The 25,836-nt window shown below is 43.4% G+C and overlaps 1 protein-coding gene across 2 annotated transcripts in view; it reads right to left on the minus strand.

Moving 5' to 3' along the window:
- SCAPER (S-phase cyclin A associated protein in the ER) overlaps nt 1-25,836 on the minus strand; it is a 404,857-nt gene that overhangs the window by 78,865 nt on the left and 300,156 nt on the right. For both annotated transcript variants that reach the window (XM_073579348.1, XM_073579347.1), the window contains exons 23-24: nt 12,096-12,211; nt 6,044-6,167 (exon numbers count right to left, since the gene is read on the minus strand). In XM_073579348.1, coding sequence (XP_073435449.1) covers nt 6,044-6,167; nt 12,096-12,211 — 240 coding nt within the window. The remainder of the gene's footprint in view (nt 1-6,043; nt 6,168-12,095; nt 12,212-25,836) is intronic.

A 25,836-nucleotide genomic window follows, 5' to 3' on the forward strand; every position in this document is an offset into this window, starting at 1 on the left:
AGTCACTGGAAAAGTGCTGGAGGGGAGATACGTTTCACTGAGGCTATTAGCTTCAGTGATTTGAAACCCAGAAGTATCCTCTAACACTATGGGTTGAGAGGGGTTAATCGGCCATTTTAATGGCTGGGTTTTTGTGGACAACCATAGAGCGAGTGGGAGGTTGTCCACCTTATCTCCACCCCAGGGTGTCAACTAGGGTTTAAATAGTCAGCCTCCTGAGGCATTCAGTGTCCAGCAGGTCTGGAACCAACAACTCCAGAGATATGGTTTTTTGTGAAACAGTACTAAACCTGGTTGCTATATACTGAGTGGGCGGATCACCGTAGCTGCAGAGACTATACCATTTTGTCTTCCCGTTTTTCCTGAAGGGCCGTATTTATGTTTCACTTTGCGCTGGTTTATGCCATAGTGTACCTGTGTCTACCTCCGTGTGCAGCAGAGTCAGCTGATCTACCACATCTTTTAGAATGGATGCTTAATATACATGATAAGCCCAGTTTCATATGGTCCATGTTCATGGCAAGCGCTTAGATCAGAAGACCCGGCCCAACCTCATAGGCATATATGAAGCAGTTAGCTCAGGCAGCTCAGGAGATCCGGACAGTGGTTGAGTATTCCAGTGTAAGAATGGTCCAGGTTTCATGGATGTGTTAAACCGACATAAGGATGAATGCACATGTATCAGATTGGCTGCAGATTTCTTAGCAGTATATCTGCATGTCTTACATGAGGATTTCGTTGCATAGTTGTCGTGGAGGTTACATCTACATAGATATTTTCATAGCTAAAATCTATAGCAGTAACCGATCTGAATTCTCAGTGGAAATCCTGCAGATTTATCACACATAGACTGGAATTTGTTGTGCAATCTGTCAGCATTATTAGCCAGGTCCGTGAATTTGAAAACCACAGTGACTGTCAATTTATGCTCCAATTTTTTTCCTTCACAACCTTGAAAAATCTGCAGTGTATCCGACTTGTGGACATACCCCTTACCCAAGAAAGAAATGCTGTTGACCTTCCACAGCAGAAAAAAGGAGCTGGGAAGTTGAGCAGATTTTTCCAGATCTCATCCACAGGCTATACAGAAAATTTTCATGGAAATTGACCAGCAGCACAGATTTATTCATTTACATTTCTTATTTGGAATGAGCAAAAATATTTTATGGATTTTCCCAATTTAATTGAAGGAGAAAAAAAAGCAAGTGGCAATCCAAATCTAGAGCTGTGGATTCCATGTGGATACATTTTAACCTTTGCAGGTGCGGATACTTGCTTACATTTGCTAAGGGTATGTGCACACTTTGCGGTTTCTGCTGCGTTTCCGCAGTGTTTTTGGCTCTGCAGAAACGCAGCAGATTCTGCTGCGTTGTACAGTGCCTTTATTTCATATGGAAATAAAAAAAAGCTGTGCACATGCTGCGTTTTTTTCTGCGCGGTTTTGCTGTGGTTTTCAAAACGCAGCATGTCAATTGTTTGGTGCAGAAACGCTGCAGTTTTACAACTCATCCATTATGAGTTGTAAAACCGCAGGGCAAAACCGCAGATAAACCGCAGGTCTTTGTCCTGCGGATTTACCTGCGGTTTTCTCTACAAAATCTGCAGAGACAAAAAACTATGTGTGCACATAGCCTTAAAGAGCAATTCCTGTCTGGTCCACTGCTGATATGAAAGCTTTCAACAGCGATTCCATTGTGTGCATGCACCCCTAGGTTGAGGTTGTCCGAATTGCTATGCTTTGTCTCAATCTTGGGGAAATAACATAAATACTGAACCACTATATATGGATTTCCTCTAAGGCGAGTCACAGATATGAGATTTTGTAGTAGCTGACGGCTGTCCAACAGCAAAGGTTGTGCAAATCTAATGTGGTTGATTAACTGGAAAACAGTAAATGTGACTCTCTGGTTGATATTTATCTTCCATCATAGGAAGCTTTTTAAAAATGGGAAGAAAGTAAAATCTGTAAGTAATAGTGTTGAGCGTGCGCGCTTGGATAAGGTGTCATAGAATAAGGTGTTATCTGAGCATGCTCGGGTGCTAATAGAGAATCTTCAGCGTGCTCGAATAATATGTCCGACTCCCCGCGGCTGCATGTCTCACGCTGGTTCGACAGCCGCGACACATGCAGTCACAGCGACTCCAACATATTATTCGAGCACGCTGAAGATTCTCTATTAGCACCCGAGCATGCTCAGATAACACCTTATCCCAGCACTAGTAAGTAACTATTACATTATTTAATTTCATATCTTCTTCACAATTACATGGCAGTTTAGTACCAGAACCATAGACGCTGTCCTTTAATTGTCCTTTTTTGACGAAGGCCTTGGCATACCATACATATTCGGATGGATGCACTGATGGACTGAAGAATGGAATGACAGATATTGCACTACAAAATTAAAGGTATTGTACGTAATGAATGTTTCACAGACAAGCAAACAAGGTCTCCCATTAAATGTCCCTAAACAATCACATTTTTGTCTGATTCAAAAGAAGTTGAGTAAATTATTTAAGTCGCATACATAGATTTTCAATTACCGAATGTCTTGGCTCGAGGACGGATTTGCACACCAAAGTCTTCTTCTGAATGCAGTTACTAAATATCATACAATTCTGAGTAGTAATGAATTAGAAATGACATTTTTAATTAAATATTAAGTGTGCTCCTCTACTGCGGGGACATCAGCTCCACAAACTACTCGGAATCTCTCTAGTTTCTATGCATTGAAAGAGTTGAAATAATTATTATCGCGTTGCTAAAGGAGGAATTGTGAGAATGTGCCGTAATATATTTTAAAAAAACAAGACACTAAAGCTTTATGATAATTTGTAACTACCAAAGCAAAAAGAAGAATATAACATACCAGAAAAAGTACTGAAGACTGAAAACAAGAACTACTAGTCCCACCAGTAAGATACATAGAGAACAGGACACAAGAACTACTAGTCCCACCAGTAAGATACATAGAGAACAGGACACAAACACAGTAATAAATAAAGCAAAACACAATTTAGCCAACTTATAAAGCTGAAAATCTATGTCATCTGATTTATGGATGCAATGGAAGGGCTGCGTATAGCTATAAGGCAGTAAATCTCTAATGACTAGAGAGAGGCAGAAATGTAGACTGACAGCAGTCAATGTAAGACAGCAGAAATCTATTGTTTGCCGCCACCTTGTGACTGATCGGAAGTCAGATCTAACGGTTACAAGCTCTCAGTGTAAGTCAGAAACTAATGGAGACCAAACAAAGTGGTGCCTATAACAGTAAGAGGCTTAGTGCAGGCAAAATAAAAAAAAAAAAAAATCAGATTTTTATGTTAAGTGCATTTTTATTAGCTTTTTTCCCTCTTCAATTACAATCTATATCGAAAAAAATAAATAAAAAGAATGGAATTTGTGCAATTTTCACCCTTGCCACTAGGCCTAATATTAGTCTCATACTTTGTTCTTTTCAGTAGCCACATTGACATAGGCAGTACTACACTGGCTCTGACACACTGTCTAGTACTGGAGAGTTTTCCAGGCATGCTTTGATCTGTGCAAAAGTCATTGTGAAGGGAGGAGGAGAAGGTGAGCTGTGACCATCCCCTATTGTGACTAGTGGATTCTAACTTCTGTAAATAACAAGGATAAGCCTGGAATAAGACTTTGTGGCCAGCTTGGAAATTGCTAAATTTCTTAATAAAATACATTTAACATAACCTGCTTTAAACAATGGGCCATTTTGAATTGCCATCTTCCTCTTACTCCAAATTCAGATATGTGTGAAACATGGTCCTTGTATGGACCATGATGTACGGACTGCCTATGGGTATGCCAACCAAACGCAATAGCTTCCTATGCATACAGTATGTGAGGTTGTTGAGTGTGGGTGAAGAGACTAGCATCCACTCTGCACAAAATGAACACGTTTCACAGGCATCTAAATTTTGGTCTTATTCAGTTTTTTGCTCATCTTTAAGGGGTATTACAGCGCATTTACGGTTGTGCTGCTATTAATGATGTTAATCAAGGGATTGGTTGTGATCAGAAATAAGGATTATTTTCCATAAATCTCCCCCACACAAATATATATACTGTGGGTACCGAAAGTATTCACACCCCTTTACATTTTTCACTCTTTGCTTCATTGCAGCCATTTGGTAAATTCAAATAAGTTCATTTTTCTCATTAATGTACACTCTGCACCCCATCTTGACTGAAAAAAAAATGTAGACATTTTTGCAAGTTTATTAAAAACGAAAAACTGAAATATCACATGGTAGAAGCTCCATTTTGAGCTAGTACAGCCATGAGTCTTCTTGGGAATGATGCAATAAGTTTTTCACACCTGGATTTGGGGATCCTCTCCCATTCTTCCTTGCAGATCCTCTCCAGTTCCGTCAGGTTGGATGGTGAACATTGGTGGACAACCATTTCCAGGTCTCTCCAGAGATACTCAATTGGGTTTAGGCCAGGGCTCTGACTGGGCCAGTCAAGAATAGTCACAGAGTTGTTCTGAAGCCACTCCATTGTTATTTTAGCGGTGTGCTTAGGGTCATTGTCTTATTGGAAGGTGAATGTCTGAGGTCCAGAGCACTCTGGAAGAGGTTTTCATCCAGGATATCTCTGCACTTGGCCACATTCGTGTTTCCTTCAATTGCAACCAGTCGTCCTGTCCCTGCAGCTGAATAACACCCCCATAGCATGATGCTGCCACCACCATGTTTCACTGTTGGGATTTAATTGGGCAGGTGATAAGCAGTGCCTGGTTTTCGCCACATATACCGCTTAGAATTATCACCAAAAAGTTCTATCTTCGGCTCATCAGACCAGAGAATCTTATTTCTCATAGTCTGGCAGTCTTTCATGTGTTTTTAGCAAACTCTATGCGAGCTTACATATGTCTGGCACTGGGGAGAGGCTTCCGTCGGGCCAGTCTGCCATAAAGGCCCGACTGGTGGAGGGCTGCAGTGATAGTTGACTTGGAACTTTCTTCCATCTCCCTACTGCATTTGTGGAGCTCAGTCACAGTGATCTTGGGGTTCTTCTTTACCTTTCTCACCAAGGCTCTTCTCCCACGATTGCTCAGTTTGGCTGGATGGCCAGGTTTAGGAAGACTTCTGGTGCTCCCAAACTTCTTCCATTTAAGGATTATGGAGGCCACTGTGCTCTTAGGAACCTTGAGTACTGCAGAAATTCTTTTGTAACCTTGGCCAGATCTGTGCCTTGCCACAATTCTGTCTCTGAGCTCCTTGGCCAGTTCCTTTGACCTCATGATTCTCATTTGGTCTGACATGCACTGTGAGCTGTGAAGTCTTATATAGACAGGTTTTTTTCCTTTACAAATCAAGTCCTATCAGTTTAATTAAACAGCTGGACTCCAATGAAGGAGTATAACCATCTCAAGGAGGATATCAACGAAATGGTCAGCATGTGACTTAAAAATGAGTGTCTGAGCAAAGGGTCTGAATACTTATGTCCATGTGATATTTCAGTTTTTCTTGTTAAATAAATTTGCAAAAATTTCTATATTTCTGGTTTTTTTCAGTCAAGATGGGGTGCAGAGTGTGCATTAATGAGAAAAAAATGAACTTTTTTGAATTTACCAAATGGCTGCAATGAAAAAAAGAGTGAAAACTGTAAAGGGGTCTGAATACTTTCCGTAACCACTGTATATACATACACACACGGCTTTAACATGCTTCTCCTAGAAGGACTGAAGAGACGACTGTAGAATATTATTTGTTTCTTTTTACACGCCATATTTCCCTAGAACTTGAGCTGCCATAGCAGTCACAATCAAGGATGTAAATAGCCAAAACCCTTAGACCAGAAGAAAGCCAGAAGAAAAGTGATAGCTTAACGTGTATAGAGAGGTAAACTAGCAATATATGTTCGGGCACATGCCTCAAGATACTATGTTTGTCAATATGAATATTAACAATACTTTCAATGCCAAAAAGTAAATGAACCAAGAGTCTTGGTACGTTCATACCTAACTAGACGATCAATAGCATTAGAACTTCAATCCAAAGATAAGAGTCAACTTACTGACAACTGCTGTATGAGTAGTTCAAGAAGGAAGGTGATTTTACTGCTCATAAGGACAGAAGTGCAATTCTCTGGACAGTTTCTGCAGGTCAATATGTAGATATTTACAGCGCTGCAGACAGTCCTGCAAATACAAAAACAGTTATCAGACATATACATACAGTATGTGCATGTAGCTCTTTCAAAGACATGTCCAGTAATATCTTTACATGGCCAGGCCGTTCCTTCAATTGTGAGAAATCAGAGTTTATATTGAAAGGACAAATGAGGCTGAAGGACTAGGGTAGATTTGGAGCCTATGTCACTCCAGCTCTAATCCCCTCCCAGCACCTCCCCCTCCTGCCTCACAGCCTTGTCAGTAAAGCCAAAGGAGGTGACGCTAGGCGAGGAATAGAGCTGGAGTGACAGAGGTTACAGATCAACAGCCTCATTTGCATATCAATTCAAATGCTGATTTACCAGTAAAGGAGAAACGGAGTGGCCATGTAAAGGTTTTACTGGTCTTGTCTTTGAAAGAGCTACATGTGCATATAAACGGTTTGTTTTTACAACCCATACTGACAGATTCCTTTTAATTGTTAACAATGGTAAATCTTGAAAGTGGCCTGTATAACAGTATTTTATTGACATGTGGCTCACAATTGCATGCTTTGGACTAGCAGAGTACACTGAAACTATGACTCTGATTCAGCAAAGCTTTTCCGCCAGAAAACTGGTGTAAAAAGCTTTGAAAAATTGCAAACTTTTTGAGCAACGCAAGGAAGTGCAAGAAATTAGCCACTTTTCACCTTTCTGTTCATGTAATTTTTGCCCACCTCCGACACAGTGGGAAAAACTAGGGTGGGACGGGGGTATGTGTACGGACACCCTAATTATGAATGTTATAAAAATTAAGCATGTGAATCTTCATGATTAAATAACAGAGTTGAGCAAAAAGATAGACTGTGAGCCATTGAGGGCAGGGTCCTCTCTCTTCCTGTACAAGTCCGTGACTTGTTTTGTTCAAGATTATTGTACATGTTTTTTTTTATTATGTACACCTCTTTACACATGTAAAGCGCCATGGAATAAATGGAGCTATAATAATAATTTACAAAACACTGCTCCAGCAGCTACGTTGGTGATCTGTGATTGTTAGACCAGAGACCTGAGAACCTCCTCTACCTGCCAACCTCCCCGATGCCGCATTTGCTGTGCAACATTATCGTTGCAGCGTGACAAACGTATGACGTGGTGCCAGGAACGTCAGCAGGTAGGAAGATTTTTTAGTTAATAATAAACTGCATCGGGGAACGGGATCCTCTAAAGGGGGACAACCACTTTAAGAAACAGGATATTTTGAAAATATAATGAAAATGTCTTCCCTGTACCAAATGATTGTCCAATACAAGTGAGACACCAACTCTACTGCATCCCGAATACAGAAAAAACACATGTACCCTATGTAGTCTAAAATGTAACAAACTTGGCTATAAAAAAATCATCAAAGCAACAGAAATCGTATTTATCCTAGGGGGATAAATGGTATTATCAATCTGACAGTCAAAACAGTGGAGAGGTGCATGACCTGGGAGCCCGACTCCTCCTGTACATCTGGCATAGCAGTCAGTTTACCATCTGTCCCAGACACAAAACACAGAGATCATAGTCATTACGTGCTAGATTTCTACCCAAAAACCAGTGAAAAAAATCGGCATGACTACATGGAAGGCAGAAAGACTATTTGATATGGTATGGGCTTTTTTTTTTTTTTTACACATTTGTAGTAACCTGTAATTTTGGGCAATAGTGTGCCCCTTGATTGTGTATCTACATGAAAGATTGTTTTAGGTCACAAGCATATTAGTTTGGTTGGTGATAATCTTTATTCAGAATTTTATTTTGAATTATTACTCCAATTCAGTGTCTCTAAAACTAACCTACACATATCATTTTAGGATTCTACAAATCTCTGATATGACACAATTTTGTTCAGAATTATTTTTAAAATAATTGCCCTGCTCATGTACTATGTCGAGGTGAAAGGAGCCAGAAGAATCTCTTCCACACCACCAGCCCCATCCTCTCTCTAGGCTCAGTCTCTGACTTGCATTTGACTCTGGGAAACATTACACAAGCTAGTCTCTTGCTCATACACATGCCAGCACATATGGTTGGATTGTTCCTCTTCATCCCTTAGTTAGCACATACCAGAATGGAGGAAATGTTACCGCAGTACTGAGTTGTATAGCTGTCAATGTAGCTCTGAGTTGAGGTAAAAGACTTGCTAGAAAGCTCAGCACAATCTTTTGGAGTATCTCTCTATTTTCGCATTCTGCTCCTCAATCCCTTTACCTCCCCATAGAGTGCAACAGGAGGTGCAAACAGACACCTCACTGATCTTGCAGACCCTCATGTCTTGCACAAGACATACTTGAGTTTTTTGGGGTTTATTTCATGGAGGATGGTGAGCTCAGAGGGGAGAGCAAGAAGTGGCTTATATATTAAAAAGCAGAATTCTCTAAAAAGATATATTACAACATTTCTAATAATCACCTGTACTATTGATTTATGCAATTTGTTGAAAGTACAGTCCCATTTAAAAAGTACCTGTAACCTCTTCTGATGTACAGTATGTGGTACTTGCACTCCTCCTAAACTAACCATTCTGGAGCAGCTTTTATACACAGCATTGTACTACACATTTCACTGCTATGACTCCTAGAAATTGATACTTAAGTTTATAACTTGGTGTTACCAGTCGGCATTGTGTTCCTCACCACCATGACACTTTCCAATCAGTGTTGTGTGAGTGGACATACCGTTTGACAAGAAGATTTGCCTCTGTAACAAACCTCCTTGACAACCAGCTGGCAATTTATTTATAAAGGTCTAGAAGGTATACCAGCAGAACAGGACAACAGAGTAATAAGAATAGACACTTAGAATACATTATGTTGCACTTTTTGTTTTACTAAATAACAGGCGCCATAATTGAAAATAGACAGACTCCATTATAGTCAATGGGGTCCATCTGGTGCTGTTCGCATCTGTTAAAGGGAATCTGTCACCCCATTTTAGTCCTATAAGCTGCGGCCACCGCCATCAGGGGCTTATCTATAGCATTCTGTAATGCTGTAGATAAGCGCCCGATGTAACCTGAAAGATAAGAAAAACGAGTTAGATTATACTCACCAGGGGGGGCGTGGTTGGGTGCGGTGGGTGTCGCGGTCCAGTGCCTCCAATCTTCACACGATGTCCTCCTCCTTGCTTCTTCCTTGGCTCCTGCGCAGGTGTACTTTATCTGCCCTGTTGAGGGCAGCGTAAAGTACTGCAGTGCGCAGGCGCCGGGAAAGGTCACATAGGTCCCGCGCCTGTGCACTGCAGTACTTTACTCTGCCCTCAACAGGGCCGATAAAGTACGCATGCGCAGGAGCCGAGGGAGAAGTAAGGAGGAGGACATCATCGTATGAAGATGGGAGGCGCCGGACGGGACGGCGACACCCATCGGACCGGACCAAACGCCAGGGTGAGTATAATATAACTCATTTTTCTTATCTTTCAGGTTACATATTGGGGGCTTATCTACAACATTGCAGACTGCTGTAGATAAGCCCCTGATGGCTGTTGTCGCAGCTTATAGGCCAAAAATGGGGTGACAGACTCCCTTTAAACAACATAACTGTATTGTGCATTAATTCTCTTTCTTAGTTGCTGAAAGGAAGAGCGGAATGAAATAAACGCTGGTGAGAATAGAGCTTTGGCCAGTTTCTAGCTAAAAATATGCACGAGAGTTGTCATCCAGGTGTCCTAGAGTCACAAACTGATAATATAGCCGTATAATTTATTAGTTGTGTGTCATTGCTTACTAGACAACTTTGTCATTCATAAGTATGACAGAAACAGTCAAGTACAGGAAAACATTTTATTGTTTTTTAATCTCTGTACCATACACTCTCTCATACTACACAGAACTAAATGTGTCATTTAATCTGGAAGTGAACTGGAGGAGGGTGAAATTTTTTTTAGAAATCATCTGCTATTTTTTTAAACTAGGGATTAAAAGCTTTGCAAGTAAAATACACGCCAGGCTAATATCGTGGTGTAACCATGTCATATTCCTAACTTGTTGGTTATACCATGACTTGGTTTCTAATTTCCAAACATTAATAGATTAAAGAAAATATGGAAATTCTATATGTGCACAACTTTTATAGCCTATTGCTGGGTTTCCCGCTTCGTGCCACACTAAGTGAACCAAGCACCCTTTTATCCTCTAATCATGCATGAATACTAGTCCTCTCAGAAACCCAGTGGAAGTGTGACCTTATTTTAGGAACTATTTATAGGGATTAGTTGTACACCTCAGCCAGAGGCTGGCCAGACAGCATTATGTTGTAGGAGGCAGATTGGAAGCAACCAATATATTAATCCTATTACGAAAAGAATCAGGAACCACCTGTTCTTGGCTTTTGTCATAAGAACTTTGAGGGTAGCTAACACAAGCTACTACCAGTGAGATGAGAATCTCTCTATCAACAACTTCATTTCCCATTTAGATTGTCTTAAAATACTGAAATTACTATAAAGTAGTGTATATATAATTATAAATAAAGTTTATTTACATTGTGGGAAAATACTGAAATTAGTATTGGAAATTGTTTGTAGTATATCGGAGATCCAGACTTTTTTTCAAAACAGGGGACCCCTCATTCCCTGTTCCAACTGCTGCAGCATATACTGTGAATATACAGGTGACAGAGAATGTGTGGCATTCAGAAAACAGCCAAGAGCATTTTTCGGAACTCTCATAAAGGTAAATAGTGGAAATCACGCAGGCGCATCCACCTCTCCAATCACAATTTCACCCGCAATAGCATAGGATCTTTAGCCCTCTGTTCTGGAGATAGCTGCTGATCCATTAAGTAGGACGTCCATTTATCAGACATTGATGCCATAAATGACTAATGAGACAACACCCTTAAAATAGTATTTGAGCTCTGTCATATAATTTGTTTTACACACCTGACCCAGGTCTGGGCTCTGTCCCTACCACCTTGTCTGCTAAATTTTCTTGTGCTTTACTTCGGCCTTTTTACAAGTAGCCCAGCATATTCCCACACCTGGGTACTGGTATTAAGACTTTCTATTAAGACTTTTAGTTTGTCTGTGCCCAGTTCCTGGCTACAGTTTGGACAACATGTCCTGGCTGTCTGCGGCTTCAGTGGTATTCAGACTTTCTAGTTACTCTGTAGTTCTGTCTGCTACCTGTAAATGGTTGTCTAGGATCTCTGCTATGTGTTCGTCGGCGACTTCCAGGACATCTCCTATTTGCCTGAGGCTTCCATGGTATTAAGACTTTCTAGTTACTTCGGAGCTCTTTCTGCAACCTGTCTGCAGTTTTCAGGATGTCACCTGTCTGTCTGCAACTTCCAGTCCCCAAGTTTTACCCATCTGCAACTTTCAGTACCACTGCTATCAGTCTGCAGTCTTCGGGATGTCACCTGTATGTGGCTTTCAGTACCACTTCTACTTTTCGCCTGTGTCCAGGATGTCTCCTGTCTGTCTGCGGCTTTCAGATCCTCAGTTATTAATCTTCCTGCAACCTTCAGTAACTCTGCTAATGGACACTTGTCTGTTATCCTTTTCCTGTGTGCCTCATCTGTCTGCAGTACTGATAACCATGTGCCCACTGGATCTTGGGATCAGAAAATCCAAGAGCACCTTTTATGACATTCAGATAAAAATAGGAACAAAATATATAGTATAAACAAATAACTATTGTTATATTACACCTAGTCTTTGCAAATAATCTCATGTCCATGTATCCACTGTGTAAACACTAGTGACCAGCAGTCTTCACATCCACATGATCTAAGATAGCGGCAGTCACTTGAATCATCCACGTGACCACTTCTCAGCAGCCAAGCCAGCCTCCACTTTTGTGCAGGTGGCACACAGTGACTAACTGTACATGTCCAAATACAAGTCTTATCAAGTTCTTTAACTTTCAGCATAAATATGTGCATACTCTTATGATGTACCCCTGTTGTAAAAAACAATGGACTCTTACTTGAAAGGGACGCGGGATGATGTGCTGGAATTACTTAGAGGTATAACCATTTGTAGGATCTGTTCCACAACTGACAGCCCACCAGCAGCCCGGAATGATATCTGGTCATAGGAATTCTTTAGAGAGAGAAAAATAATCATTTAGTCCAACAAAAATGGGAAAAGAAATAAAAACACAAACGAAAATAACATTTCAATAATAACAAATTACAAATTGCTGTGTTTAATTCAAGTACAAGCATAAAATACATTGAAACCACCCAACTTTACTGACAGTATGCAAATAATCAAGATATTAAAAGAGCCATGCAAGGTGACATGTCCATAGACTTTCTGTTCTCCAGCTGTTGCAAAAAGTCACAAATAAATCAGCAAAATTAGGGGTCGACTGGTTTTACAAAATTGGACAAAAGATGATGAAGACACATACACGTAAAGTGTGTTTGTATATATTCATAGCCTGCAATCAACCTGATATACTGAATATGAAAACAGTGTCTCTATGCCATGTGTCTGGCCGGGATACGCTGAAAGACCATTTTTATAGTATAGAATAACACACTCCACATACATATACTGTATACAAGTGAACCCTCTTTGAGATGACTACCCAGAACTGCACTGAAGTAGTCTTCTAGAGGAATGGTCTTCTCAAAGAGGTGGTCTTCTGGAGAGACTTCAATGCATAGGTTGGTTATGTCTTGTTGCACACTTTTACATTCACATTGCATCAAAAGACATTGCCAACATATGAATCGAATGTATGAAAATAATGAGAAATTACTGGAGCCTTATTTTTTTTCACACATTTCCAAAATGGTTTACACAGAAACAAAAGACACCCTCAAATCCTGTCATAGGAACAAATAGACACTAGTGATGAGGGAATATGCTCAGATAAGGTGTTATCTGAGCATGCTCGTGTGTTAACCGAGTGTCTTCTTTGTGCTCGAACAATATGTTAGAGTCCCATCGCCTGCATGTCTCGCAGCTGTCCGACAGGAGCAACACATGCATGTATTGCCTAACAAACAGGAAGCCCATGCATGTGTGCATCTGTTGAACACCTTATTCGAGTACATTTGCTCATCACTAATAGACAGTTTTAATTTTATAAACGAGGGTCTGCATCTCAAAAATCTTCACACTACCAATAGTCAAGAAAAACTTTATTCTATAGAGAGTTTAAAACCGGGACCCAAAAGGGAGCAGTCAGTTAACTATAGAAGCTCTGACCTACATAACTGCACAGAGTTTGTTATTCATTTACTTGGTAAGAAAAACATTCATGTTCTTATGCAAATTTAGGCCTTATGAAAGGGCAGAAAGTATCTAAAAAGCAGCCAACTCTAGAAAAATAAGAGATAATGCTAATCTAAATTCATAAAAGCACACAGGAGCATTGACAAATTAATTGGTTCAGAGCGACACATCTATGTTATCTTTCTAACCTGGCTAAAGGTACTGTCACACTAAGCGATATCGCTATAACTTGTGACGTTATAGTGATATTGCTAGCGCTATCGCTGTGTGTGATACTTACCTACAACCCGCTCCCCCACTGCTTATCGCTGATCGCGCGAGAACGTCCAGGACCGCTTCTCATCGTCGGCTTCCTGCGGCGCTTCCTGCTGTGAGGACGAGCGACGCGTGGAGCCAGGTGGGAGGACACAGGATCGCCTGGTGTGACAGGTAAGTAGCGACCCCCATCCCCAGCGATGTCGCTGGTGAGATCTGCCTGTGTGGCAGCTCACTAGCGACCACTTAGCGATGTACCAGCGATCCTGACCGCGTCGTATCGCTGGTACATCGCTAAGTGTGACAGTACCTTAAGGAATCTAAAGCCCTGGATGAAACTGAAAGGCCCACACATCTGATGTGAAGTCAGGGTAAAGAAGGATCGAGCAGTGGTATTTTCAGCACCAGATACTTTTGTGTTACAGGGAGATGAGACTTTGTCAGAAATGTCTAGCTGACAATACATGAACACTCAGCTGAGTTGAGTATGAAGGAGTCATGAGAGCTGGTTATCACCATTAACTATCTCATACAACTAGATAGACATTGCCCAACTTAATTATCAGAAGGTTTGTCCTATACAAATTGCACCCCGATAAGTCCTAGAGACTAAAGGCCCTTTTACATTTAGCGATGCACCAGCGATCCGACCAGCGATATGACCCGGTCAGGATCGCTGGTGCATCGCTAAATAGTCGCTAGTGAGCTTTCACACAGAAAGATCTCACAGCGATGCAGCAGCGACGCAGCGCACGATACTCACCTTTCACACACAGCGATCCAGACGTCCTCCCGCCCGCGTCCAGCGTCGCTCGTCTCACACAGCAGGAAGCCCAGCAGGAAGCTGACGACGAGAAATGAAGTCGCCCGATCTCGCGCGATCAGCGATGGACAGCGGGGGAGCCGGTCGGAGGTAAGTATCACACATAGCGATATCGCTATAACGTCACAAAATCAGTGACGTTTTAGCGATATTGCTAGCGATATCGCTATGTGTAAAACCCCCTTAAGCGACTCACCAGCGATCCTGACAACGATATCAATATCAGTGAATCGCTATGTGATCGCTGGTGAGCTGTCAAACAGACAGCTTCACCAGCGATCAGCAAAGCGACGCCCAGCGCCCGGTGTCGCTGTGCACGTTAGTAACCAGCGCGCTGATGCAGGAAGCTGGTAACTAACGTACACATCGGTTATCCAAGGGACGTGCGTCCCTAGATACCCGATGTTTACGTTACTGGTAACTAACGTACACATCGGGTAACTAGGGACGCACGTCCCTTGGATACCCGATGTGTACGTTAGTTAACAGCTCCCTGCATCAGCGTGCTGGTAACTAACGTACACATCGGGTATCTAAGGGACGCACGTCCCTTGGATACCCGATGTGTACATTAGTTACCAGCAGATCGCTGGTCTCCCGCCTGTCACACGCAGCGATGCGTGGTGGCCAGCGGGAGACCAGCGACCAAAAAAAAGGCCTGGCCTTTCCTGCAGCGATCAGCGATACCGGCAGGGGGGCTGGTCGCTGACACACACAGCGATCTCGCTGGTGAGATCGCTGTTGTGTCACAAAAATTGTGAATCAGCAGCGATCTCGCTAGCGAGATTGCTGTGTGTGACGGGGCCTTAACACGTGCAAAGTTAACATACTATTATTACAGGAAAGATGTATATTTCATACTATTATATATTTATAAAGCACCATTGGTTCCATGGTGCTGTACATGAGAAGGAGTTACATACAAGTTACAGATATCACTTACAGTAAACAAACTAACAATCACAGACTGATAAAGAGGGGAGAGAGGACCCTGCCCTTGCAGGCTTACATTCTACAGGATGGTGGCAAAGGAGACAGTAGATTGGGGGGGTTGCAGCAGCTCCAATGATGGTGAGGCGGTAGCTCCAGTAGTGGTGAGGAGGCAGCGGGGATCAATGCAGGCTGTAGGCTTTCCTGAAGAGGTGGGTTTTCAGGTTCCGTCTGAAGGATCCGAGTGTGGTTGATAGTCGGACGTGGTGGGGCAAAGCATTCCAGAGGATGGGGGCTATTCGGGAAAAGTCTTGGAGGCGGTTGGGTGAGGAGCGAATAAGTGTGGAGGAGAGGAGGTCTTGGGAGGATCGGAGATTACGAGAGGGAAGATATCGGGAGATTAGTTCAGAGATATATGGAGGAGACAGGTTATAGATGGCCTTGTAGGTCAGTATTAGTAATTTGAACTGAATACGCTGAGGGAATGGGAGCCAGTGAAGAGATGTGCAGAGGGGAGAAGGGGAGGAGTAGCGAGGAGAGAGATGAATTAGTCGGGCAGCAGAATAAAGGATGGACTGGAGAGGTGCGAGGGTGTTAGAAGAGAGGCCACAGAAAAGGATGCTGCAGTAGTCGAGGCGGGAGATGATGAGGGCATGCACAAGAATTTTAGTAGATTGAGGGTTGAGGAAGGGACGGATTCTGGAAACATTTTTGAGCTGAAGGCGACAGGAGGTGGAGAGAGCTTGGATGTGCGGTTTGAAGGACAGGGCAGAGTCAAGGGTTACTCCGAGGCAGCGGACCTCTGGTACGGGGGAAAGCGTGATGCCGTCAATTGTTATAAATAGGTTGGGTAAGGAAGATCTGTGAGATGGGGGAAAGATGATCAGTTCAGATTTGTCCACATTGAGTTTGAGGAAGCAGGAGGAGAAGGAGGATACGGCAGATAGACACTCCGGGATTCTGGAGAGCAGAGAGGTGACGTCTGGGCCAGGGAGGTAGATCTGAGTATCATTGGCATAAAGGTGGTACTGGAATCCATGGGACTTTATGAGTTGCCCTAGGCCAAGTGTATAGATTGAGAAGAGTAGAGGTCCTAGAACAGAGCCTTGGGGGACTCCAACAGAGAGCGGGTGGGATGAGGAGGTAGTGTGGGAGACGCTGAATGTGCGGTTGGAAAAGTATGAAAGGTAAGAGGAGATCCAGGATAGGGCGAGGTCTTTGATGCCAAAGGAGAGGATCTGTACTAGGCGGCAGTGGTCAACTGTGTCGAAAGCAGAGGACAGGATTAGAAGGAGGAGTATAGAGTATTGCCCATTAGCTTTGTCTGTAAGTAGGTCGTTAGTAATTTTGGTCAGGGCTGTTTCGGTGGAATGATGGGGATGGAAATGAGATTGTAGATTGTCAAAGAGAAAGTTAGATGGGAGGTGGAAGGAAAGTTCAGCGTGGACGTGCTGTTCCAGGAGTTTGGAAGCGAATGGGAGCAGCGATATTGGGTGATAGCTGTTGGGTCGAGGTTTAGCTTTTAAAGGATAGGTGTGATTGTGGCATGTTTGAAAGCAGAAGGGAAGGTACCAGAAGTTAGTGATAGGTTTGAGAGGTGGGTTAGGGATGGGATAAGAATAGTGGAGATGTTGGGGAGGAGGTGGGATGGAATAGGGTCAAGTGCACAAGTGGTGAGGTGTGATTTGGAGAGAAGATGATCAAGCTCCCCTTCAGTGATGTTAGATAGGGAGGTTATGGTGTTTGGGCATTGGTCTAGTATACAAAGGGGTTGTAGTGGTTGAGCAATAAAGACTTGCCGTGTTTGGTCTATCTTGTTTTTGAAGTGTATGGCAAAGTCCTCAGCAGAGATAAAGGAAGTCGGAGGGGGCATGTTGTGAATTCTCTTACTTCTGAGTCGGGGCTCCCTCTGGTGGTTACTGTGGGTAGTGGAGTTGGCCGGATTGACAGAGGTCTGCCACCTGATGATGATGATTGGAGATCTGGGGTTACTGACTAGGAGTATTTAAGTGAGCAGACTTCCCTCAATTGTTGCTGGTGATTAGTTCTTCCTGTGCAACTTGAGGTCTGCTGTCTCCTGCCTGATCCTGCATTTTTCAGCTAAGTTATTCATTTGCTAATCCTTTGCTTTGCGGATTCAGCGTGCTCCCTGCTGGGGGCTGTGCTGGACCCCGCTCCATATGTTGCAGCTTGTGTCAGTTTGTTCAGTCCCCTGTTATATTAGTCTCTTTTGCTTTGCTGCCAGTTCATACCAGAATGCTGATATAGTGGGGTCGAGGTCGTGAGACTTCAGTGTTTTTTTGTACATGAGACATGTTGGATTTTTTAGGGTTTTTGCGTGATTGCAGAGTGTCATTCCTTTCATATCCTATCTAGGCAGTTTGGGCCCCATCATTTGCTCAGTCTATTTTCTGCCTGCGTTTGTGTCTCATCTTGTCTCAACATATATGTTTGGGGGCTATCTATTCCTTTGGGGTCTACTCCGGGGCAGTTTAGATTTCCCCTTTCTTGCTTTAGGCTTAGTTAGCTCTCCGGCTGTGCCGAGGCAACTAGGGCATCGTAGGTACGCTCCACGGATACTGCTAGTTGTGTTGTTAGGATTTGGGGTCTACAATCAACGAAGTTACCAACCTTTCTAGGTTCCTGGTGGCCTAGCCTATTCCTGCCATCCTCCTCGGTCACCTGTTCATAACAGGGACAGTGGTGGGCGGAGGAGGGAGTTAAAAGTATTGAACAACTGTTTGGGGCTGTGGAATAAGGAAGATACAAGGGATGTAAAGTAGGCCTGAGTAGCAGAGGTGAGGGCAGATTTGAATACGAGTGTCGTTTGAGTGCAGTGAAGTCATCTTGCGAAAGCGTTTTCTTCCAGCGCCGTTCTGCAATTCTGGATGCTTGCCGAAGATTTTTAGTGATGTTATTATGCTGTCTATTGATTCTTCACACTCTGTTATGCATGACAGGGGCGACCGAGTTGATGGCTGGTGCAAGAGTGGCATTGTAGAAACTAGTGGCACTGTCTGTGTCGTGGAGTGAAGATATGGAGGACAGTGGTAGAATAGAGTCAGAGAGTGTGCGAGTGTCTAGATGTGCGAGGTTTCTGCGGAGGTGCGCATGTTGCTGGACATGGGTGACAGGTGAGGAGGACAGGGATGAGAAAGTGAGTAGATGGTGGAGAAGTTAGATAGGGAGTAGAGATGGGTGAAGACCAGGTCTAATGTGTGTCCGTCTGTGTGGGTGCCTGAGGAGCACCTCTGGGTAAGTCCAAAAGATGATGTAAGGGACAGGAGTTTGGAGGCTGCCGATTGGTGGGTGTCAATGGGGACGTTGAAGTCACCCATGATGATGGTGGGAATGTCAGCAGAGAGAAAGTGAAGGAGCCAGGTGGAGAATTGATCAATAAAGGCAGTGGTCGGGCCCGGAGGTCGGTATATGACAGCCACTTGGAGATTGGAGGGAGAATAGATGCGGAATGTTATGATTGGGTCACCGAGGAGGAAAGCAAGACCAAGCTAAGCCACAGAAAACCAGAGAGGATTGCAGATCCCTGATCCTATCCACACAACTAGCAGTAGCCGTGGAGCGTACCTACAATGATTCTAAACGCCTCGACACAGCCGGAGAACTAAATAAGCCTAAAGCAAGAAAGGGGAAATCTAAACTGCCCCAGAGCAGGCCCCCAAAGGAATAGATAGCCCCCAAACATATATTGTCGGTGAGACAGATGAAAACACAAACGCAGGCAGGAAAATAGGCTGAGCAAACGATGGGGCCCAAACTAACAAGACAGGACAGGAAAGGAAAGACAATGTCTGCAATCACGCAAAAAAACCTGCAAAAAATGCCCAACACGTCAGATAGAAAAAACACTGAAGTCACTAGACTTCGCCCACTATATCAGCACTCTGGTATATTCTGAAAGCAGAGGAAAGAGAGGCCAATGTAATAAGGGACAAAAGCAAACTGGCACTCACAGTAACATAAGGATGGAAATTCAGCACAGCCCCAGCCGGGGCTGGCTGCCCACACAAAACTGATATAGACAAAACCAAATCAAATGTGAACAATAGCAAAAGAACACTTAGCTTGAGCATGCAGGGACTGAGCTGGAAACTAAGACCTCAGGAGGCAGGAAAAAATCACCAGCAGGGATAGAGGGAGTCGGCTGTCTTAAATCCAATCAGAAACTCCAGATGCCCAATCATCCTCCTCATTATCAGGTGGCAGACCTCTATTAATTAGATCAGCTCCATTACCTCCTGTAACCACCAGAGGGAGCCCGGAAAGAGAACTTGCGACCCCCCTCTGTCAATACAGCCAGCTCCACTACCTTCACTAGTAACCAGAGGTAGGCCAGAAAGTGAATTCACAACAGCGGACAGAGTGGACTTCAAAAGAGAGGATAAGGGAGGGTAGAGGTTGGATTGGGTTGAAGGTGAAGTTGGAAGAAAGGAGAAGGCCCACTCCTCCACCATGTCTGTTGCCAGGACGAGGAGTGTGGGTGAAGTGGAGGCCAGCGTAACATAGCGCAGCAGGGGAAGCGGTGTCTGAGGGTGTCAGCCATGTGTTGGTGAGGCCAAGGAAGGTAAAATTACGAGAGGTAAAGAGGTCGTGAATCACATGGAGTTTATTGCAGACGGAGTGGGCATTCCAGAGTGATCCAGAGAGTGGGAGCAGGGTGGTGGGCATCAAGAGCAAGGATTTGAGGTGGGAAAGATTTTGGGTATTATATTAGGTTGGGAGCACTAGAAGGGGGTATTAATGGGAGGTATGAGCTGTGAGGGTCCATGGTTGGGAGATATGTCGCCAGCAGTAAGGAGAAGCAAAGATAGGGCGAGCATGTGGGAGGAGAGTGGGCGGCTTGTTTTGTGTTTTATTAGGAGAGATCTGAGGTTGAGGAGGTCAGCGGAGGAGGTCAGATGGGGAGACAAGAGGGAAGATTATTACTTGGTTAGAGGGTGCTGGGGTTTGCGGATAGCAAAGGAGAGTGAGGAGTAATGGAGCCAGAACTGTTAGAGCGTATGTCAGCATGGTGAGAGCAAGTGTGGAGGAAAGAGAGATTTAGTACATATAAACACAGTGGTTAGTCGTACCTTCTGTTCACTTCTGGCTCGTTTCTGGCATATTTCTGCTGTTATCCTTAAAGAGACATCCTCATACCCAGCTATTATAGCAAACTTTGATTCCTCTTAAGAATAATCAAATGGACCAGATAAATAGTTATGTCTCTATATAGTAATGTACGTTATTCTCTGGAAATCCTGCCACATTCTCCATATTGCTACACCTAATTGATAATCCACTGTGCACTATCCAATATTCTTCTTACAGACCACGTGACCGGTTTCAATAAAAACAGTTTTACCAGTGAACTGTCAGTTATTAACTGGCGTTTTTTAATGAGGCATGTTGCCACATATGCACACAGAGGAATCAATTATTATTCCTACAATAATTGTGATATACACAAAAGACTACTTAAGCGCCAAACTAAACTGTAAGCCTGAGCAAAAAAGTCTTTTGTGCCATTATAAATGTAATTCTATAAATAATATTCTAACCCATAGGAATGCTCTGTAGTTAATAGGTATAAAATAAGCTTAGAGCAGACCTGACCAGGCAAGGTCATACTATGGTGGAGATCTGTTGGACCATCATATTAGGCGTGGGGAAAGGAGGCTGTGGGAACATTATACTGTGTGTGTGGGATGGCTGTATGGACATTATACTGTGTGTGGGAGGGCTGTAGAGACATCATACTGTGTAGGAGGGCTGTGGGGGACATCGTACTATGTGGTGGTGTGCTGTGGGTACATTATACTGAGTGTGGAATGGCTCTGGGGACATTATACTGTGTGAGGGATGGCTGTGTGGACATTATACTGTGTGTGGGAGGGCTGTGGGGACATCATACTGTGTAGAAGGGCTGTGGATCGTACTATGTGGTGGAGGGCTGTGACAACATTATACTGTGTGGTAGTGCTGTGGGTACATTATACTGTGTGGTGGAGGGCTGTGGGTACATTATACTGTGTGTGGGATGGCTATGGGGACATTATACTGTGTGTGGGAGGGCTGTGGGGATTTTATACTGTTTGTGGGAGTACTGTGGAGATATTATACTGCGTGTGGGAGGACTGTGGGGATATTATACTGTGTGTGGAAGGGTTGTGTGGTTATTATAGTGTGAGTGGAAAAGCTGTGGGGATATTATACTATGTGTGAGAGGACTGTGGGGATATTATACTGTGTATGGGTGGGCTGTGGGGATATCATTCTGTGTAGGAGGGCTGTGGAGGATATCATACTATGTGTGCTCAGGGTACTTCACACATAGCGAGATCATTAGCGAGATCGCTGAAACGTCACAGGTTTTGTGACGCAACAGCGATCTCGCTACGTGTCACACATAGCGGCGACCGGCCCCCCGCTGCGATATCGCTGATCGTGCTCGAATGTCTTTAGGCCATTTTTGATCGTTGGTGTTCCGCTGGCCAGCATGCATCGCTGTGTTTGACTCCATAACAACGACGAGCGACCTCGTTGGCAACTCAGAACTCAGGGACGAAGGCGTGATTTTGCTTTGTCTTTTCAACGCCCCCTCAGCTCCGATTGGTGGTCTCAAATTAGGATCTTTGTAGCGTTTCCTTTTATAGGTCAGCTATCAATTATATGCAATCATAACATTTAACATGTACAGTTATAAGGATTGCGTTTCCCCGTATCAGTGACTGTGGATCCACGAATAAATAGCGCACTAGTGATTCAGACAGGGACGCTGAAGCAAACCGCATAGTGATAGCGCAGTAGTGGCCACCAATTGGAGCAGAGGGGCGTGGAAAAGGCAATGCTGAAGCACCTATCGAGGTCTGAGTCGTCAGAATAGCTGCTGTGTGACAATGTCCCAACGACCGCCGAGGTCGTTATATGGATCGCCGTATCGTTGCTGCGTCGTTGAGTAGATCTGCTTGTTTGACAGCTTACTAGCGACCATGTAGCGACGTACCAGTGACCCTTACCAGGTCGTATCGTTGTCGGGATCGCTGGAGTGTCGCTATAACGAGACCCCTAGGGATGTGTGGACATCATACTGTGCAGAGGGAGCTGCTGATCAATGTTTAAGGGCTGAATAACAGGTGCAATAAGATTTATATACTTTAAAAAAAGAAGTAAATCATACGGTGTTGATTCGCTGCTACTGGTAAGGTACATGCTACAATCAGCCCTATCGCAACATGTATTAGCAGCACCAAGTTAGCATACAGAATTCTGATCAATATTAAGTGGTACTATTAATATTAATATAACATTTTTATAATTAATATGTTAATATTGACCAGAATTAATTTTAGCTTATTGGTTCGGCCCTCCACAATATTCATGATGTCTCATGTGGCCTCTTGGGAAAATTAATTGTCCACCCCTGGCCTAGAGCAATTATGACATCTTCGTGCACACTTATGCCTCACAACAACTCTATTCTGTAGGATGGAATAAACCCAATCGCACTGTTGTGGAGATGAGTAAGGTCTTCTCGGTAGAGAAATACTACATGTACACATCTACACGTGCGCTCAATGATCAGCAATGTCCTGGAATCTCCACTGTGTGTGGCAACCCCAGAGACCCGTTTAAACAGCTAAATGGTCGTCAGTCTCCAGGGCTGGCAATGTGAGTGACAGCAGACTAATAAGCTTAGTGGCTGCCTTCCAGTAATACTGCAAGGAGGGGGGATAACAGGGAGACGACCTGAATTACACTGCATGGGGAACCTTCCAATTTGGACTACAAGTTACAATTACCTAAGCTAATGAAAGGAACAACAGCTGTTAACGTGGAGGGGGTTTTCCCGGGTGAGGGGTCAAAACAGCTTTATACTTGACTTATTAAGAACAGACAAGGATTGGACAATGTAACCCTTGACAAAGAAAAGAAAGAGCATCCTAACTGGATGATTTAAAACATGACTTTTTGGCAGTCCAGCTAACAAGGTAAAAAGGACAGGGGGTGCATACAAATGAGGGTTGGTTTCATAAGAAGTCAATTAAACCACAAGTACATTTTTGGAATATGAGACATAACTGGAAATCCTGGAAGAAACCCATAAAATGGGGGAGAACATACAAACCACATACAGGTATTGTCCTTGGATTGGAACCCCAGCACAAGGGCATAACAATGCTAATTACTGAGCCATTTTATTTATTTTTTGCTAAAAAATACGTTTCTTTAAATAAAAAACATATATAGATGACGGGATCTACTTCATATACAGTGGATGGTGGCTACTTTTGTCTAAAGGGCACATAAAAATTGAACCATTGGTCATTTTTTTCTTAGATGGTCTAGGTCAATGAAGAATACTGTACCCTCCAGCTATCCTCTCAGTAACGAGAAAGCACATAGCCAGTACTACCTGTCTTGTTCCTACACGCTTCACGCATGGTTTCATCCAGACACTACATCCTTGAGAAGGCTTCTCATGCCTCCTGCTGCCTAAGAGGGGAAGGACCTAAGGCAAACATGAGGACCATAGAGCTGCAATGTACCATAGCAGGTCACATTAGTACCTGTAGGGTCAATGTAGTCACCCAGGCAGGAAGAGTTAGATACAGTGGGGCAAAAAAGTATTTAGTCAGTCAGCAATAGTGCAAGTTCGACCACTTAAAAAGATGAGAGGCGTCTGTAATTTACATCATAGGTAGACCTCAACTATGGGAGACAAACTGAGAAAAAAAAATCCAGAAAATCACATTGTCTGTTTTTTTTTTTTCATTTTATTTGCATATTATGGTGGAAAATAAGTATTTGGTCAGAAACAAAATTTCATCTCAAAACTTTGTGATATATCCTTTGTTGGCAATGACAGAGGTCAAACGTTTTCTGTAAGTCTTCACAAGGTTGCCACACACTGTTGTTGTTATGTTGGCCCATTCCTCCATGCAGATCTCCTCTAGAGCAGTGATGTTTTTGGCTTTTCGCTTGGCAACACGGACTTTCAACTCCCTCCAAAGGTTTTCTATAGAGTTGAGATCTGGAGACTGGCTAGGCCACTCCAGGACCTTGAAATGCTTCTTACGAAGCCACTCCTTCGTTGCCCTGGCGGTGTGCTTTGGATCATTGTCATGTTGAAAGACCCAGCCACGTTTCATCTTCAATGCCCTTGCTGATGGAAGGAGGTTTGTACTCAAAATCTCACGATACATGGCCCCATTCATTCTTTCATGTACCCGGATCAGTCGTCCTGGCCCCTTTGCAGAGAAACAGCCCCAAAGCATGATGTTTCCACCACCATGCTTTACAGTAGGTATGGTGTTTGATGGATGCAACTCAGTATTCTTTTTCCTCCAAACACGACAAGTTGTGTTTCTACCAAACAGTTCCAGTTTGGTTTCATCAGACCATAGGACATTCTCCCAAAACTCCTCTGGATCATCCAAATGCTCTCTAGCAAACTTCAGACGGGCCCGGACATGTACAGGCTTAAGCAGTGGGACACGTCTGGCACTGCAGGATCTGAGTCCATGGTGGCGTAGTGTGTTACTTATGGTAGGCCTTGTTACATTGGTCCCAGCTCTCTGCAGTTCATTCACTAGGTCCCCCCGCGTGGTTCTGGGATTTTTGCTCACCATTCTTGTGATCATTCTGACCCCACGGGGTGGGATTTTGCGTGGAGCACCAGATCGAGGGAGATTATCAGTGGTCTTGTATGTCTTCCATTTTCTAATTATTGCTCCCACAGTTGATTTCTTCACTCCAAGCTGGTTGGCTATTGCAGATTCAGTCTTCCCAGCCTGGTGCAGGGCTACAATTTTGTTTCTGGTGTCCTTTGACAGCTCTTTGGTCTTCACCATAGTGGAGTTTGGAGTCAGACTGTTTGAGGGTGTGCACAGGTGTCTTTTTATACTGATAACAAGTTTAAACAGGTGCCATTACTACAGGTAATGAGTGGAGGAAAGAGGAGACTCTTAAAGAAGAAGTTACAGGTCTGTGAGAGCCAGAAATCTTGATTGCTTGTTTCTGACCAAATACTTATTTTCCACCATAATATGCAAATAAAATGAAAAAAAAAACAGACAATGTGATTTTCTGGATTTTTTTTTCTCAGTTTGTCTCCCATAGTTGAGGTCTACCTATGATGTAAATTACAGACGCCTCTCATCTTTTTAAGTGGTGGAACTTGCACTATTGCTGACTGACTAAATACTTTTTTTCCCCACTGTACATAACCTGAAATATCATAGCCTGTAGGATACCCTGAGAGGGAGTCACAAGGGGATCGATACAGAATTAACAAAGGAATGTAAAGCTTACCAAGCTGCTTTTATGCAGCGTAAAGGCCCCAATACACAGACTAAAGTCAGCCAATGCCACCTGTTTCGGCAAATCAGCTGTCAGTCTAAAGTGTATGAGGGCCATCTGGTCAACCCTGCTGAATTTCAGTGGGCGATTCTGATATTCAGGGAGGAGATCA

This window comes from Dendrobates tinctorius, unplaced genomic scaffold (assembly GCF_039654945.1).
Source record: "Dendrobates tinctorius isolate UK_male_01 unplaced genomic scaffold, ASM3965494v1 ptg000062l, whole genome shotgun sequence".
Classification (NCBI taxonomy): Eukaryota; Metazoa; Chordata; class Amphibia; order Anura; family Dendrobatidae; genus Dendrobates; species Dendrobates tinctorius.